Source organism: Necator americanus, chromosome IV (assembly GCF_031761385.1).
Source record: "Necator americanus strain Aroian chromosome IV, whole genome shotgun sequence".
In the NCBI taxonomy this organism is placed as follows: Eukaryota; Metazoa; Nematoda; class Chromadorea; order Rhabditida; family Ancylostomatidae; genus Necator; species Necator americanus.
This window is the reverse complement of record NC_087374.1, coordinates 3,653,310-3,672,671: the sequence shown is the minus strand read 5'-3', so window position 1 is coordinate 3,672,671 and position 19,362 is coordinate 3,653,310. Positions and strand designations below refer to the sequence as shown.

At 40.7% G+C, this 19,362-nt stretch overlaps 1 protein-coding gene across 3 annotated transcripts in view; it reads right to left on the bottom strand.

Annotated features, from left to right (window-relative positions):
- Positions 1 to 161: 161 nt before the first annotated feature.
- RB195_000312 (uncharacterized protein) overlaps positions 162 to 19,362 on the bottom strand; it is a gene marked incomplete at both ends in the record, with an annotated part of 33,672 nt that continues 14,471 nt past the window's right edge. Inside the window, 15 exons of one of the 3 annotated variants that reach the window (XM_064196571.1) lie at positions 162 to 214; positions 271 to 424; positions 8,112 to 8,232; positions 9,728 to 9,909; positions 9,969 to 10,040; positions 10,300 to 10,437; positions 10,517 to 10,647; positions 10,711 to 10,825; positions 11,099 to 11,179; positions 11,249 to 11,374; positions 11,430 to 11,519; positions 11,620 to 11,706; positions 11,771 to 11,834; positions 14,238 to 14,339; positions 14,394 to 14,541. In XM_064196571.1, the coding sequence (XP_064052450.1) occupies positions 162 to 214; positions 271 to 424; positions 8,112 to 8,232; positions 9,728 to 9,909; positions 9,969 to 10,040; positions 10,300 to 10,437; positions 10,517 to 10,647; positions 10,711 to 10,825; positions 11,099 to 11,179; positions 11,249 to 11,374; positions 11,430 to 11,519; positions 11,620 to 11,706; positions 11,771 to 11,834; positions 14,238 to 14,339; positions 14,394 to 14,541 (1,664 nt within the window). Of the gene's footprint in view, positions 215 to 270; positions 425 to 7,010; positions 7,106 to 7,250; positions 7,342 to 8,027; positions 8,233 to 9,727; positions 9,910 to 9,968; positions 10,041 to 10,299; positions 10,438 to 10,516; positions 10,648 to 10,710; positions 10,826 to 11,098; positions 11,180 to 11,248; positions 11,375 to 11,429; positions 11,520 to 11,619; positions 11,707 to 11,770; positions 11,835 to 14,237; positions 14,340 to 14,393; positions 14,542 to 19,362 lie in introns of those variants that run through there. The other 2 variants (XM_064196569.1, XM_064196570.1) reach the window with 2 other exon arrangements.

Here is a 19,362-nt window from a genome sequence, read left to right as displayed (position 1 = left end):
GTCATGTTGGTTCCGACCACGTTCTCGACTATTTGAACAATGTTTGTAGTAATTATTTTTATAACTTCACAGATGATCAAATACTATCAGTGGTTGCAAACGTACTTTCTAACAAACATAATGACCAGTATCAATATAACAAACGACTAATAATGCAATTGTTAATTGTGTCCATAACGCTCGAGATACTTTCTTCCATTGGTGGTAACTAATGCTAAAGTCAAAATTATTTTATAGATTTAGAGGGAGACAGTTGTACGCTCAACAGACCTAGAGCGAATCCATCTCCGGTCGGGTCGTCTGTCTCAATTAGTTTAACAGCTGCAATTTCGTTTTCATCCTTCAGTAGACACTTCAAAGAAGTAAGGTCATCTTCACTTCTTCTACCATCCACAAGACCATGAGGTATCACACTTGATCTCTTCTGCGTACACGGCCCTTTTTACAGCGCTTTTTACTTCTTCCACTTGATCTTCTGAGCACTTGTGGACATTGCGCAAGTGCTTATAGAGGTTTTGTATTAGAAATGGGCCCTTGCCGCAGATAGAGCATGGAGCGGAAGTGGAGGTTTGCATGGCGAAGCAGACTGAAAACTGCTTTACTTTGAAGTCATTAGAGGAAAGGTAAAGAAAACATAGTGAGATGTACGGACGTAGATGTATGGCGTATGATAAGGAGCCAATGAAGGGACTATGAAGAATTTCTTTGAGCGAACAAAAATAGTCTCCTTATGAAAGAAGAGCGGAAGCAAAAAAAAAGAGCAAAAAAAAAAAACTAGAACATTCTACGAGATCAACTCTCTGAGTCCCTTACATACATTTGAAAAGACCTTCCAAAACATTCTATGAGATGCCCTCTCGGTGGAAGTCCATTATATATGATTAAGGAAGTCTTCTAGAACATTCCAACTACTTATGTGGTTTGTATATTGTGTTCTTAACATAAGTGTGCTCCCGTATATATGTAACATAAGTATCAACTTAAGTATCCAACTTTCTATCCTTTAAAGTCACTTAAGTGGTCGAGGACGTCGCTGTTTCAGCCAACATGACTATTTCGCGCTCTAGTGAGAGGATCGCATGGCCCAACTAGGCGCGCCGCAGCGCAACCGCACCGCCCCAAAAAGTATCATGAGTTGCGGGTATGGATACCGGCACTCACAGCCATGCTGGACGAGCGATCGATAGTATGACAACACCGGATGAGTCGCGCTCTGCTGCTAATAGATGCTCTGTTCTTCTTCGGAATAGAAAAGTGCTGTGGATCAACAACAGAGCTTTGGACGTCGGAGCACTTTCGATGTGGGACCCGACTCGTGTTCTTTGATTCGTCATCACCTTATTTAGTCTGTACGGGATAGCAAAAATGAAATAGAATGAAGTCAAATCAAAATATGAGTGAGTGATTCAACATTAGTTCAACCGCAGACAAGTAAGTGTTTTTTTTCTCTCGTATGTGAGAACAACACTTGTCCTAGATGAGCACGTAGTTGTTTGACGAATATGGACGTTTTTACGTTTTTATGACGTGTGGAGTAGGCAATTTTATGACGCTAGACCACGTGCGATAACTATGATGGATCAGTGTGAGAAAATTTCCAAGAAATGTATGGACGGTGTGAAATACTCAACCAATAAGGCGATGATTAATTCTGGTAGAGGAGTTCTTGAATTCAGTAGTTCGCAAATGACCAATAGCTTCTAAAGACTACATTCTCGAAAGTACTTGATTAATGTAATAGATGATATAATCCTTATTTTACCAATATCATCTTGGGGAAAATTGTGGAAAATATAGTTGGGAAGGTAGGGGAGGAAGGTGTACTCAGTGGGGCCTCTATTTCTGGATGCTCTTTCTTACTTTTTTCTCTTAGTATCTTTAACTCACATGTCAGAGATCCTCTAAGACTTATGCTTAGGTCTTAGGACCAGAGTGATTTAGTTATTTACTTTCAGAAATAAGGACGCCATTGAGTGCCCCCACCCCCTCTCCCCAAACCACATTTTACCTTACCATCTTATATTGGACATTGTAATCGGGTCTAAACGACATAAAGATTGTTGCAGTTGCGTAGGCGGCTGAACGACGCAATGGAGCTAACGGTGTTGGATCGAGGTGGGACCATCTGATGTTAGCAGGGGTTCCTCCTCGATCCTAACCGCTACGCTCCACCGCGCCGCTTCGAGTGCAGCCGCTTACGCAACTGCACCGAGTACAGATCGTTTTGACTCGACTATACGAAGAAATTCGCAAAAACCCCGAACAAATCGTCTGAGGAGATTTTCGAGCAGAAAACCAACGGTAGCACAGGTGATACAATTGATCATCCCCAGCGGGGGACTTTACTAGCACTACAATCTTTGAATGATACTAATTGCTATGAATTAAAGGCAGGGTCCGAAAAAATTTTCGCCTAGAAGTTGGGGAAGGTAGGGAGCTGGAAAATAGTGAAAGCGCGAACTCCTTCCTATAAATCTAAGAATGTGAAAGATCGAGAGCCATCCCTCCACAGGATCCCTGCGAAACCATCTCCGACCTGCGCGTCCTCACGTGAGTGAAGCAAACATTCGCGACTACGCTGCATCATTTTTAAGGCAGTGTAACTGCAATTTTGACGTGGTGCAGAAATTACAACGAAAACTTAGAGTTCGGGTTGTAGATTACGGAAACCAGCCTGGTTCCGCTCATCTATCCGTCGTAAAAAAACGGTGTGGGAACCGCTTTAATTCCTACGAGGTACGTTAGAACGAGCGTCTATGTACACGCTTCGGTCCCTTAAGAAGCCTATTCGTTTGTTTTACTTGAATAAGCTGGCGAGAAGACCCTATCGATCTACGACTGTTCGCTCGTAGACGCAGCGCGTTCACAAGGATGACGCGTTACAGCTGATTTCGTAGGAAAAACGGCATAGCCCTCTTCCATGCCGTTTTTTACGGGGATCACAGGAAGTTGCTGGCCGAGAGGCCCTCACCAAAATTCTCCCAAAATCCAAAAATTAGTGGCTCGAGATCCAAAACTACAATTTTCCTCGCAGTTCTTTAATTGACTTTTGAAAGAATGAAGGGAAGTTCGAGTTGACGTTGCTTAACTTCGCACTTGAGTCTAACCCGTAGTTCCGTTTAGTACCCGAAGTGTCGTGAATTTCGAGTCTTCAGGAACACGGCCAGGATATTAGCTGTCATCGGTGAACTCCCAAAAAGAGCTGAAAGAACATTGAATGAAGGACATGCGAGCAAGCAGGGTTTCGAAAAGGATTCAGCACGATGGACCACATAGTCACTGTTTCCAAAGTCATAGAAGTGTCGCGAGAGCATGAGATGTCGCTTTGTCTCACTTTTATCGACCTAAGAACTACCTGTTCTTAAAACAGAAAAAGTCACGGGAGCCTCGGACAGCCACACGTCATCCATTCGGTACCTACATAGCAAGATCTAAAGCAACTTCGCAACCAAAACTTATCCTCCTTTTCTACGATAATATCGCGGTCGACATGTATGAATGATGAAGATAATACTGTCTCACCTAAACTATTTAGTTATTTATTCAGAGGGGGATTTGAAATTGTACGTTACATCGGCGATAGATAATCAGTTGCTGCATTTGCTAGTCAAACTAAAACAAGGTGGATCAAACGCGAGGCGCATTCCAACTACAACTGTTGAGCAACTATTTATTTAGTTATTTGTTTATTGAAAACACTTGCAGGTGTGCCATAAAAAAAAGATGGAACAGAGCTCACTAGAACTAGAGGAGTGGTGGGTTGGAAATTCATTCTCCTGTTACAGAAGGTGAGAAATCCTCACGCGAGACCCTTTTCCCGGACCCAGAACGCTACGGTAGATAAACTATATTCAATACGATCGCTAAACTGATAGTCGGAGTTTTTCGGGAAAAATGGAAGTATTAGTGGTGGCTCTTTGAGCAGATACGAGAAAACGGTAGTGCAGGTAGTGCAGTTGGTTTGTTTGAACGTGCAACCAAGTTTTTATTTGAAACATGAGAACGTTCAATAGTCTAGGGTATAAGAAACGTTGAAATGGTCGGACATTTGACGAAGTTAAACTATCTGAAAATACAAGCTGTCGAACTTTTGAAACAACCATTAACGTAAAGATGAAGGATGAAGGGTGTGCCGTTAATCAATCCGCTGCGCCAACATCAACTGAGAATCGTTTGAGGTTTACGAACGTGTAACTGGCCTATACAATAACTTGCGGGGACTAGCCGATACGTCAAGTCATCGTTTTTATTCTCTCAGACATGTCTGGTACCTATTTATCAACCCCGGAGAGATGAAAGGCTTGGTGAGCACTAGGACGGATTCGAACCTCCGATCGATCGTGTAGTCAGCGGAACCTCTTGCCGACTGCGCTACACCTACCCTAAATGAAGCTTGAATGGGGAAAAAGACGCTAGAAGTGACACAGGAGGACTAGAGTAGATATTAAAGTAGTTAGTATAGCATTACTAGCAACATATACGTGAAGCTTTCGAACAAGTTTCAGTTATACTATAAAAACGACAAAAAGTGGCCTTCTCTTAAGGCATTATTTGAAGTATAAAAAATGAGACAGCCCTCTTCTGCATTTGCTGCTCTTGTCAAGTCGTTCTTATCTAATTCTTGTTCTCTCCCACTCCAAGTCTTCAAGATCACCTTCAGTTTAAGATTGGCTATCTTCCGTTTTTTCTGCTCTTCAGGTGTTAAAAGCTTAAGCACTTAACAACTTATCTTAAAAGCGCTTAAGCTAATATAGTCGATAATTCTCTTGAACGTAGCAGCATTTTCCTCCCATTTTCATTTTTCTAGCACATTTAATTGCTGCATTCGAGTTGGGTATTTGCATTCACACAAACTCCAGCAAAGAACCACTCTTGACTGAGCATCTTTGACATCTTTGACATAAAGGGCACCTTTATCATAGTTTATAGCGATTACTTCATACACAGAGTTTGAGAGGGGCGGCTGTAGCGTAGTCGGTTAGAAGTTCCGCTGTCTACACGATGGGTGGTTCGAATCCATCCTGGCGCTCACCAAGCCTTTCACCCCTTCGGCGTCGATAAATTGGCACCAGACTTGTCTGTAGTATTGACACATCGGTTAGCCCCCGCAAGTCACGGTATAGTCCAGTTGGACGTTCGTAAACCTCAATTCGATTCTGAATTGAAGTGAACATGGTGGCGCATCACAAGCGGATTGACACTTTATCCTTTATCCACACGGTTTGGTACTCCCTCATCGCACAGATCTATGAAAGCGTACCTTGAAGACATTGAACCAAATTCCTCCTTATAGTCGTTCCTCACAGCTCCTAGCTCAGCCTCCTATTTTCTGCTCATCAACATCACCGCAGTGCATTGTGATACTGATGACTTGATGATCACTGATGCCTGTTTCCTGCAATTCAACGAGTTCGCAGATATTGAAGTGTGCTGGATAGGACGGCTTGTTGGAGTTCACTCGACAGCGACCCGCAGCTCAAAGAGACGAAACGCATGTTTGCCTCTAAAGACTCTAGGTTATTTTCAAACATTTGTCCTGTCAAGGTCCTGAATGACAGTACACCACATAACAGTGCAGATTATGTAGTTAGTATATTCACAATGCGTATATTTAAAGGCATCACCCCATGAATCTGGGGTGGTACGGATTTCAGGTGGAGTATTCGTATACGGGATAGTAGATTGCCGTAAAAAACGGCCCGTAAGATGCGGCGCGTGCACAAGGCTGGTGCGCTCCAATCGGACTTCTTGTAGGAAATAGCGCGCCGGAACGCCCGAAGCCGTATCTTACGGGCCGTTTTTTACGGCAATTAGGAAGAAATGGACGGAATCACCCTTCTCTCCATAATCTACGATCCCGTATACGAATACTCCACCTGAAATCCGTACCACCTAAAAATCGTGGGGTGATGCCTTTAAATACATGATCTAGTTTCGTGGAAGCAGGGCCATGACCAATGGTATGCAGGAAGCAATCAGATTTGCATAAACTGCACCAACTGGTTAGTACTCACTAATAAACGTTGTGTCCAGAGAAATTCGCTCAAGTTTCTTGTCAGTGTCAGGAAGAACGATGATACCGTAGCAAACACACACAAACAGGCGAAGGCTATTTGCATGTCAACAGATTGACCGGAAAAAAAAATCTAGCGAATTACCTTCACCACTAGAAAAGTGCTGTTTCACTGAGGTCCTGTGCCTTCATGAACTTCTGACTGAAAAATCCACCTTACCGTAATCTCCATGCAACTCCAGCCAAGCGCACCTTGGTTCACGGTGTGTGTGTTTCTTTGGAAATTGTTCTATCGTTTCAAAGGAAATGAAGGATGAAGGGTGACAATAGAGAGGAAAACTACTTTCGCAGCAACCTAAAGGCCATTTGTGTATCTTAGATAATAAGCCATATTCCTAACTGATGGTGTTACTGTAGTCCGTGGATCGAATGAGTGAATTGCATACAAACCCTCTTAGTTGTGATAATGTAAAATATCGTGGATATTAGGATTTTTGTTTTTTGGTTCATAACAAACCCAAGAACTTTTTCTTTTGATTTTTTGAATTGAGGGCAGTATCCCGTAATATTGAGAGTGTTCGAATCTGTTCAGGAACAGATAGGATTTAGGGATGTATTACACGATCATGTGCGTGATCACGCTTCAATAATCTAGAAGAACAACCTGGGAAACAGTCGTCGTACTGGATCACCTGACGAGATACCTAATAACGTGCTACGTCTGCCAGGCAACGGAAGATACAGTGTCTACCCCATCTCCGGGTTTTCCCGCCGATTCCCTCGCCACGTCAAATTCGTGGTATCCTGCCTTTGAAGCAGAAGTAGAGGTAGTTGGGGTAAATGTAGAATCGAGTACAGTACTCAATACTAATTGTTTCCTACGGCAACGTGTGTAGCCAAACATTCAAAATTCATCGAATTAAAATTAGGCGATTGTCAATGCTGTTCAAAATTGCTCTACGCGTTTTCACGAAGGTGCAACACTGTTTGTACACACTTGTAGTTTGTCGATAGTCAAATTTAGACAACAGCCAAGATTGTTAACAAACTTTATTACGGCTAACGTTTCGGCGTTGTCGCTTTCGTCAGAGCCTGGAAAGTAAGAACATTTGCAATATACAATACTTGCACTTGTGGTTTCTCTAAAACGTGTCCAAGCTCCCTGATCTTTACCTTTAATGAACTAAGTCCTAGTTGAAAAAGTCTTACCGGCATGTGACAAAAATGAACGGTGTACTTCTATGTTTCTCTGTTGTGCCAGCGAGGTTTGGGTGGAACTTTATCAGCGCCTTGACAACCTCGTCTTTATCTCCATAGGTCAGTCTCATCGACTACCGGGGCTGGTGAACCACCGCATTCTTACAGATTTCTCGACATTCATATGTACTTCTACCACAAAGAACATTTTTAATACTTTCACTGTACCCTGTCATTTTTACTAATGTCTTATTTCTTGACCAAAATTCTCCTTTCACCACTCACCATGACAATTCTCTTATTTATTTACAAAAGTTCAAAACTGACAACATCAATGAGCAGACTGAATGCACAATGAACGAGTGAAATAGGGGCTATGTCGATCATCTGATCCAGTCACGAAAGAAGGGCATCTTGAGGTTGAAACACCTTGGAAGGCGTGTGTTGGGATGGGTGGGATTCGACTTTTGTTTTTCAATACACCGAATGGAAACACAGGTCTATAAGGATTCACTAGCATATGCTCTATGATGCACCTACGAGATCATCCCAAAACAATTTTGCAAGCTCTATAGTGTATTCATTAAAGTTGTGAGGGAAATTATGCAGTACTCCTGCTAGAAAAAAAAGAACAATTAATAAGGACTCGTAGACAGATCTTCCTTCAAAATTATAGCAACATATGGTAATAGGAAATAGGAAATAACCGTACATCAGACATCTTGCAAGCATACACAACTACACGTTGCCGTTGGGGGTGGAATAATCAAAGCTTCCAGAAAAAAAGCAGCTCATGTCATATAAAGAGAGGGTGAGTTCAGCTGAACTCCCCAAAACGTGGTTGCCTCTGCTGTACTTTGAGTGTCTTGTAGGAAAACATCATAGGAGTGGAGTAGATCACCCCGTCATCTCTGACCAAAGTGATCGGCACTTCTGCCTCGTCGCCTCCAAAATCCCAACCGGACGCTTCATTTTTGATAACTGTGTGCGATGGAACTTGGCATGTGAGCGATTCATCAGATCTAAAAAATAAAACGAACTCAGATTACCATAATGCCTTGGGTGGAGTACATTTTAAAGGCACACGAATCTGGATTGGTACGGATTTCAGGTGGAGTATTCGTATACGGGATAGTAGATTATGGAGAGGGGGGTGATTCCGTCCGTTTCTTCCTAATTGCCGTAAAAACGTCCCGGAAGATGAGGCGCATGCACAAGGCTGGCGCGCTACAATCGAACTCGTTGCAGAAAATAGCGCGCCGGAACGCTCGAAGCCGTATCTTCCGGGTCGTTTTTTACGGCAATTAGGAAGAAATCGACGGAATCACCCTTCTCTCCATAATTTACGATCCCGTATACGAATACTCCACCTGAAATCCGTACCACCTCAGATTCGTGGGGTGATTCCTTTAAGCGTAAGTCAATGTAATAAAGAGGAATTTAAAGGTTTTATTCACAAGCACTCAACATAGGGAAAAAAGTTTTCGTTTCGCTTGCTGCCCCCGCAATTCCAGAAGATCATAGAGTCAACTACCTATACAAGTAAAGAACTGTCTTAATCGGCTCCATCTTATGACATTTATAAAGGTTAAAATGCATCTACGTGCTTCGATACTTCTAATCTTTGCTCAAGCAAAAATATTTCGTATGTTTCCTTGCGCATTGTTTAGAAAAATGTCAACTCCTTAATAGGGAATTTTGAAAAATGTACGTCAGTTAGCATCAGTATCCAGAAACAAATCAGCAAACAATGAATGTTTACTTTATTTGGAATTCTGCACAGCCAGAATACGGAAATGTATTCTTTTGCCTGAGGCTAAAAAAATACAGCTCCGCATTTCTGCTACTCGAGGTCTCTCCTCATTACACAAACTTTATCCAAATTTCATAAGGTGTTTCTTGAGATACGATATGTTGCACGGATAAACCGCTAGATTATCGTTTCCATATATTTCCTTTTCTATAGTTTTCTATAGTTTCCTATAGTTTCCTGACCACGTAACCCAAATATGGGTCACGTTCTTCTTTCCGTTTTCTCCCGTATATATTTATGTACCTAATGGCCCTAATTACCATCGAACGATAAAAAAATTACTGCGACGTAGCTAAACAAAACGCCAAGAAACCAATGAAAGCGCTAACATTCACTGCTAGCACCGTAACCGTATGGTGGAGTCAAAACGACATGAAACTCAATGCAGTTGCGCAAGCGGCTGCGCTCGAAGCGGCGCGGTGGAGGTAGCGGCTGGAATCGAGATGGGACCATCGTGAAGTGTAGCGATAAGTGGTGTCAGCAACGATTCATCCTCCTCCTACCCCCCCTCCCCTCCCCTTAATCCTAACCATTACGCTCTTCCTCACCTCTTCGCGCCCAGCCGCTTACGCAGCTGCATCGAGCTTTATGTCGTATTGGCCCTACTACATGATACTCCATCCATTTCTCTAGGAAAACTTTCTTTAGAGAGTAAATTGCCGCACAATCCATGAGCTTCAAGGAAGCGGGACAGGCTACCTTACCTGTATATGGTCTCAACTGGCGTTGTTCCAAACCATATTTTGAGATTTGGCTTCATATTGTATCCTGTCAACTCAACACGTGCCATCGAATCGCTGCCTGTGATATCCAGCCCGCTCACTACGGGAACAGGAGTAATCGGTTGCGAAACGGGACCCATTGCTTCGTAGAATCGATATTCCGCCTACATAAGTCCACTTTAAGGGAAATTGGACGACTTGACCGGTTTCACCAATTTCATACCTTGTCTGTGGAGATAATTGTCCATGCAGCGCCGTCACTGATCTGATGATGTGTTGCATCGATAGGTGTAGCCTTAATAATAAAGTAGATATCCGAACAATTCACTCATTAACAATCCAGGGTGAAGGCGTGGGGTGAACCAGCAAATAAATGAGACATGTGAGAAAGTGGCCAGCCGACTAGGTCGCGGATAATGTATCGAGTGCGTAAACACGAGCACGAGCTCCGGGATACTGTAGCGGAGAAGGCGAAAATCAATGCGTTACGTAGCTGGTGCTGCTCGAGTCGTTCGTGGATAATCGGAACTTTGCCGGTGATTAAAGGACTATACCTGATGTTGAATGATTTTGTCATGGCTTAGACATAGGTATACAGTTTCGTTGTCGATCATTTGAAAAGCGCATTTATGTAATTGTGATACTGGTTCTTCATTTGTAGTTGCATCCAGGATAACATGTTGTTTGTCAACCTAGAGAAAAATTTAGATTTTGAGAAAAAAACTTCCTAAAAAATCTAGAAATCAACACAGAATTCCATCTGAAACGAACCTTTCGTATCTTCAGTCGAGGCAGCGCTATACCCGTGACGCTATCAACCAGTTTAACAACTGATCCATAGTAGACAAAACCGTCTTTCACGGTGAAATTCTCCGATTCTGGAGCGGTTGGTTCATCGTCGACTGAAAATCACAAGTGCAAACGGTCTAACACAGTGCACACCATCTACATACTGCACCACTCACATAAATGTATGGTGAACGCTCCCCATTTGGTGGAGCTTGCATGGAAAGCACCATTATCCACATGTAAGTAACGTGTGCTCACAGTCTGAGACCGAAGTCGGTTAAATAGTGCTACCTAAAAGAGGTCTGTTTTCCTTTAGGGGCTTGAATAGGGTTCCAGCACCTTTCTGTGCAGAAAGAGATCTCAGATGAACAGAAAAAGAAACGCTATAGGAAAATCCAAAGCAAGAAAGGAAAGATAGAAGCTTAAGTGGAGAATTAACGTTGTAGAAATAAGCATTTGACATTTTTTTGCTACAGTAATTAACACCGAATTGTTTCTATCTTCGCCACATACAACCTACTGTAGCAAGCGACATTACATAGATGGAATTAACTATGGATTCACCTTTGTACCGGATGCGATGCATAAGTATTTACAATCAGTATTTTTCATGCTTTGCTTCTTCTTTGACGGTTTGCTGATTACCTACAATAAGATTTCTTTTTGAAAAAAAAAAATGAAAAAAAAAACTAAAAAAGAAAAACGGGTTCATACTTTTATTCGTTGTGATAGGAAAAGTCCTATTTCTACACCACAGCCGTAGAAGAACTGGATGGACAACTCAAAATATTTTCTTTTATCCGAGTCGCTGATGTAGAGAGTTTTTGCGGCACAGTAATCCTAGAACAGGGAAAAATTGAGATCAGAATAATCGCCAGAGCAGAGCCGAACTTACTTTTCCGTTGGAGAAATCAAGTTGTTGTCTTTCTTGGTCAGATGGGGCGCCTATACCGATAAAAGCACATAGTTCACTGGCCTGTTGTTCCTAAAAGATGCAGTGAAAAATCTAAAAACACGTATTATAATATTCTTCGTTTTCTAAATGAAATCCATAATAAATTTCCTGGAAAGAATCTAAAACGCACAGAAATTCTTTCATGTTCAGGCCCTAACTCTGGAGCAACACCCATTCGTTTTTGATGTTCTTTGAAGGATTTGTACAAGGCTTCTACCTAAAAATAGAGTTCGTAGCAATAAAATACTTCCTGAAACGAAATAATACCGTGAGGAACATACTCGACTTCGTTTCTCCTTCCATCCTTCACCCAACAAGTATATACAAGGAGGCGGGCAGAAAAACCTGCAAAGTACGTCAGTTACCTGGATGATGACGAGGTCAACGGAAAATTACTCGAGAAAGTGTTGACTTGTAGCAAAAACAGTAAACAGTAAACAGTCACAAGTAAGCAATTTGAAATAAGAAATTTCCCATGCAGCACTAATGAAATTTCAATTTAATTTCAAAAAAAAAACATTTTATCTCCATTTTTCAGCAGACTTCGACTTCGACTTCAATTTCGAAGGGTATTTTAATAAATAATATTTATATCTATTGTACATATACAGAAATCCAGGTGAGAATCTAATAAAGAAAATCGAAAATTATACGGTAAGAAATGGCGCATTTATAAGAATTCAGATGATAGAACAAAATGAGAAAATCCCCTCTATAACAAAAAAAAAACTAGTGAAATTTCATTTTCTAGCGACTCATAAGTTTATTCAAATTTTTCAAACGAAATATCCCTTAGAAATACATTTTTGACAAGCATTACAAGTTTTCTGCTTGCTACACATCCACCCAATAACAATTTTCAAAGAAGCAATTAACTGTGGGCGGATTAAAATTAAAAAAAAGCGTGACGATTTGAAGTACAATACCTACTGTGAAAATGACTAAAAATGCTCCGATCAAATTTTCTTCTGTGATAGAACGATGACTGGACTTCAAATTTACTTTTATTTTGTTTATTTACTATCTACTACCGTTTCCTTTTTATTTATTATTATTGTTTGTTTATTTATTTGATAAAATTATTTTCTTTTCCTATGAAGTTGTTCATAATCCAAACCGCAACACTGGGAGAGAGCAATACATCAACTTTTTACCCTTCTTAAACGAAAAAAGGCAAAAGTAAATACAGTAAGCCGGGATAATAAGTTGTGTAAATGAAAATGAGCTCCCCCCGTCACAATCTTAGCTTAATTAAATCGTGGGAGAATACCGTAACCGAAAGAAAAAAAAAAACAAAAATTAAATCAGGGAAAAATTGTAGCATGGCACTCATGTACTAATTATTAATTTCGAATAAGGTTGGTTAACGTATGAGGTCAATGGACATGGTAGGAATTAGATCCTCCGACGACTACCGTAACTTTTCGGTGCCTGCCTAGGAATAGGGGCAATGTATTATTAGCCAATTACCATCAATATGTTCCTTTATTGTGAGAATCGGCGCCACATTATCTATTCTATTCATAATCAAATTCCTTCACGACGGGGAATTCCTCAACGAGAAGAAGATTCGTTTCGTGACGGTCGATAATCAAGTACGCAATCGACCACTTACCGTATCACCGCCACATGTCTAATATTTGTTGAATTCGGGCAAACAACTCGCCACCGTATTCTTATAAATCTAGTAAGCGCGTTAATGGTCGTGAAACGCTTGTCCATATTTAAGAGATCTACGTCAATTAAGTAAAGTCTTGCTGCAATCTGCAGCAGCCTCAGCGCTCCGTATGCTAATTGAGATAAGCTGTAGTGTCAGCGCGATTAGGGTTACGTCTCGAGGAGCCAGCTGACAACATGCGCGAAACAGTAACGTGTCTTTGGCAAAGCAAACATCAGCCAAATGCCAGGTGCTGCTGCACATCGTCACCTTTGATGTCAGGTACCAGCTACTAGTGAGCACATTATGAAGGGAAGGTCTTCGTGCGCTACAGCGCGTAAAGTCCAGAAATTTCAGTGAAGGACAAAAAAAAAGCGGTTCAGAAGGTGCTCATTCACCGAGTTTGAAAACGTAGTCGAAGAGTTTCCCTACGTTGTAGAAAAGAACACATTTTCAGTTTACAAAATCATACATTTTCAACTTCCTGCGAATCACCTTCACGTCAATGTCAAATACACAGGAAATACTCGGATACTAAATATGTGGAGTGGACATTTATTAACAAAACTGTCTCATTGAAGAAGAACCTAGTAGGAGTCTAAAATTATCAAGCATCGAAAAAGAGGAACTGACAATGAATGGATTTGGAGTCATAGTACAAACCGAAGTTGATTTTTCAACAAAACAGTTCAAGAAATTTAGGATCAGCACTTCCTTGAAGTATCCAATTAGGGAAAGGCAACAAAATCCTACTAAGAATTGAGATTCAGCACAAGAACTGTAGTGAAGCGTAATGGTGAAACCCCAGAGAGTGAAAGCCCGGTTCCAAAACCCACGCAAACCAAAGTGAGGAAACTTAACAATGAGTTACTGAAAATACTGACGTAACCGAATGAGCACAAAAAAAAAACAGACAGTACATTTGTGTGCTTCTACAGTTCTTGTAAAACTGTCATTATAAGAGATTGGATAGGTTTCTACATTATACTCTAGGATATTGACCTCATTCGTTGACCTGACGTTAGCTGCATCTTATAGTTTAACTTCTCCACTCCTCAAGCATATCTACTGAATAAGACTAATAGACCAACCTCTTCTCATTACCGTATGACTTTTGCGCCACTTTTGCATGAAATATGGATATGACGCAGTCATACTGATCACGATTGCATAGATACTGTGCCATACGTTCGCTGAAATTGAGGCATATCATAATATTTAATGATCCCAAAAAGATCAAACGATACCTTGTCAACGGTTGTGGACTTTCACCTATGGCTAATTGTAATGGTGTAGAATGTACTACCGGTTGAATTAATGACGAATAATGTCCGGATGATCCATTGAATTCGCTGCCAAGGAACGATGATGATGCGGAGACGTTGTAGAATTGGTCTAAAACGTAGCAGCGTCAGCGGCTTTTTCTTTTTCCACATTACAAACACTAATATGCAATCAAAATATATGCATTGAGATGCTTGGCTTGCATACCACGTTGCCGCTTTGAACACCAGGTTCCCATACTTCGCTGCTTTGTACCCTATACACAACAATGGACTCGAGCCGACGCAAAAAAGATGTGCTACCACAAAGTAGTCTATAGAATTCAAATATGTCCGTAACTGCTTCGTGAAACTTTCATATTCGCGCAGTTCCCCGCACATCAACGATCAAAAGGTCTCAGCTGCATTTCTACACAAACACGATGATGATGTTAAAGAAAGAATATGATTCAAACACAAACATATAGGTGGTTCCCTTCGCCTGAAATATTGCCATTGAAAGACCTTAACACCGTGTTAACAATAAAATTACATAGGGACAAATATCCAGAAAATTCTTTGGAACTAGAAAAATGTAATCCATAAAGGCTTTAGTAAGAGTATAGCCGCGGCAAGTGTGTGGATGAGAGAAAAATAAAAGTTTCCTGTGCTAGGATTCTACTTGTTTGAGCCTAACATCAATCATGAGTACCATTGAGAATCAAAATAGAGGGTTTATCCGGACGGGACGTTAATAGCTATCACAATTTATGTCAGGAAGTCTTCTGAAACAACTAGGATGAGATCAGCAGCAGAACAGTAGTTGGTGCCCTCAATGGCTCTGCGTACCAAGTTCAAGCGCACAGGAGCAACTGAACAATGAGCAACGAGAGAAGACGTACCCATGCCACAATGTGCCAAGCTTTGCTGCCCATAAAGCAGATGTCTTGGATGAATCTGAGAAGGTTGTGGAACCGTCGGCGTCTGGAAATTACACGGAAACTGTCCAATGTTCCACATCTCAGTCGGCTGCGGTGGATAGTAGTAAGGATTGGCGGACGAGACTTCCTGCACAGGAAGGTGGTAGGCGAGGGATCTTGTAACCGAAGAGACATCGTCGCAGTACTGATGAGGATCGACTCCACCGGAAGGTGCAGGAGGAGGGGCACTCGCTGCGGCTGAAGATGCCGTCTGGTAATCCATGGCGGGAATCCCTCGTTCGGCGACACAAGAGTAGTGTGGGATGGGAACCGCTCGCACGTTGATGCACACAGGCCCGAGAGGATCTAGCTGTGGGAGTCTCCCACTGGCTCCACTGCCACCAGCCATAGAAGCCGCAGAGGGCGGAGCACCGACCCTTCGACCAATTGCGGCCGCCTTCTGCTGTGGCGCCGCTGATCAATGCCTTCGAGCACGGTACTTCTGGATTCAGAATCCCAGCCACTTAACCGACGCCGCCGAGCCATCTTTCCCTCGAATAGTCAAGCGATCTTCAGTATAAGGAAAACACGGTTATGTATACTGCACTGGAACAACGATAATAACGATAATCTGGGGAAGATTGTGCACCTAGAGGTTGTAAAATTAAACTCTCTTCTTGGTTTCTAAAACTAAATAGCACAGCGATACTGCAGTAGCACATCCAATGCTCACTTATCAAGATGTGCCCCATTGTTTGAAGAGGGGTCGTCTTGCGACCAGCTGATGTCGTGGATGACCCTATTCATACCATTGCTGGCGCCGTATTACGCTGTAATGCAGAAGGTCCTAGATGTTCGGAAAAGATCTGGTTACATAAAAATAAGTTGGGGGTTCGTTACAGTAAATAAGTCAACAGGAAGTGGCTACTTTCATAGACGTCCTCACTTTCCAAGACTTTATGGAATTTCTTCCTCGAGTAGTTTTAAGTATCTCTAGAACGTTCAAACTAAAAAAAAGCAATAGTTTTGAGAGTTAAAACGTCAGATAATATCTGTTGTCAATTCTTTATTTCTGATGCAGTATTCAGTAGCCCAGCCCGAAGCTGCTTATACATCTGTATCGTTGCTGCTAACATCAAAATAAATGCATCATAAATAATACTTTTGTAATTTCTATCTTTAAACTATTCAAACACTGTTTCTCGCTTCTTTCTTTTTATTTTATATTATAAATATAATTACTCTTTCATTCCATTTCACTTTCCATTTTATTTTACTTTTTAAATGATTTGGTCCAGAAATCAGACTAATCAGAGCTCCAAGCACTATGCTGAAGAGCAACACCGAAAAAATGAGACAATCCGACAAAGATTAGTCCTGAATTCAGGAGTCAAAAATAAAAAGTGACCAGAATACAATAGCAAATAGCAATTATTCAGCGGCTAGATAACGTCATCTGAGTTGTGAACATTGATCCAGAAAACCACTAGAATCTAGACCACTAGAAAAGAGGTTTTTTTCTGCCATGAAACGTTCCCATTAGGAAGGGGATGGTCCGTATGCTTAATAATTAATTAATGTTACTATGTTGAGCAATAGCGAATATTAGAACATCTTTTGATGAGAATATTCCTAGTTTTGAATAAAATCAACTAATTGCATGTTGATTCAAATATTTTTTCATATTAATTTTCTTTTGAAAGCTAGAGTTTGCTTGCAACCGAAACAACTGCGGGAAATGTAGAGAAAGAGTGATTTGATCGCGTTGAATCTTCAGGCTACGTAAAAGTTCAACAGCCATCTGCAATGTTGGATATAGCATGAAAGTGGTTTCTAGACACTTCTCCATTCCTATAAATCTTCCAAATTTTTACTACCAGAAAAAAAAACGTTTTCATTGGGAAAACGTGGGAAAATTTACGGTAAATACAAAAAAGACAAAAGAAATGTTTGTATTTTTTAACATGGTGACCATAATCCGCTACGCAGCCAAATATTATATATCAAATGTAGCCATATTAATCTCATCCACTGCAATCTTCATCAGACTTTTGGAACAAAAATTCTTTTTTCATTTTCCTATTTATTATTATTCATTTATTTTCCACAGTGTTCGAATTAGTAGTATAGACGTACATATCAAGACTAACCCCACAAAATAATAAAAAAAGACGAAAAGAGGAGAAGAACTGTTGATAGGGGTAAAAGGATAGGTCCTTGAAGTACCAGATTATCCTTAGATTATCACTCAATTTCTCCTATATGTTGTCCACTGCTAGTGATGCGTGTGGATTATGAATAATAATGTTTAGTTGCGCAACCGACTAGGAAAATAAACTACTAAATTCAGAACGATACCCAATTCCCAATATACTAGCGCCACTGTAGTCTAGAAAAAATCACTAAGCACCGTATTTTTCCTTAGGTGGGATTTGTGTGAACTGCTAACACCACACATTCCTTCACCGAAGCGTCAATTCTCGTCGTCAAGTGAGGGAGCAAACAATCGAAGAGTCATGGGAGTGTGGCAGTAGTGAGCTCATCATAGCCACCGCCGCCGCCGCCGAATAACCCAAGCAAACTTCGCTAACACTTTCAATAGGCTCAGGAAAGTACGCATAACATGAGGGCAGCAAAAAATAAAAAGTGGAAATTCTCTTCCAGAGGGAGAGGGTTCAAACTCACCAGGTTGGAAAGTGCTCATTATGAGAGAGGAAATTCGGGCTGAATAAATGAACTGCTGCCTGATAGGTGCGAGTGCTGATAAGATGCTGCTTTGTTAGCAGCTGGGACTCATCACTTTGCGTGCATTTGCTACATTTTTTCGACACCACCTATGCATGCAAAACACCTAATCCAGCAGGATTTCAATCCCAACATAAACAAACAAATCATCTAAAGGGAACTATTACATTTAAAATCCCAATATTTTCTTTTTAATACTGCAAATCAAACGTTATGAATGACGCACACATCTTGCATTTCGATTGATTACCGTGAGAAAAATGCCTCGCGCTAAACGCATTCTCCTCTGTTGGCCATCACTCATACGGAAAACTTACAAGGGATCGGATATTAGAGAAATGCAATGGGAAAGGTTTCCGTTCATAAATTGTGAATGAACATGTACCGTTAGCTGAGAATAATCGATAAAAACTGATCGAGTTGTTCGGGAAACCTGCCCTCGAACTCAATCGAATAAAAATAGGGAATTTTTATTTTCGAATTAGAACTCGAACAGGAGAAAGTGACCCATGGGTTGTTCTATCTTTCAAAAACCTTTAAAAATTTCCCCACATATGGTTGAAATATCCAACAACAAGAAGTTTTAGGATTTTCACGCATATGTAATCCACATCTGCGAGCAAAAAATTACAAAACGATGAATATGGGAAAAATATGTGGGACAGTATCTTTTGATTCGAAAAGTAGCGAAGACAGCTGAGTCCAACAGTGGAGTACATATTTTAGTTCATAACCGTGTACAGTTATGTGTCAATGTAGAAGAATATTCCTTAGAATATTGGAAATGTACTAAATATAATTATAAAGAAGTGATAGATTATATTATAACTCTATATTACTATATAAAAATATATTATGTCCACATTATTATATAATACATATAATATTATCCTGTCTTGAACTAAAAGCAAGAACTAAAACGCTTTTTAAAAAAAATCTCAAGAAAAACTGTTTCTAGGCAATTTTTCTTCGATAAGCGCTATCCTCATCAACGATTTAAGAATATTTGGCGGTCCCTTAATGCACTTCCCCATGACCTTGACAACAATTACGGTTTCTTGGATAACGTGCATAGTCACCAAATATCACGTCGTATGCGAATCGTGGAAAAAAATCTGCATATTCTGATGGATACGTGTGCACCGACGATTATTTATTACTAAATATTTGTTATTTCTGATTACTATCACAATAGAAACGTTTTATTATATCTCTAACATTATTGTCAACAGTTTTCACTATTGAATTAAATGATCACCGTACAAACGGTGAAGTTCTCTTCCTCTCAA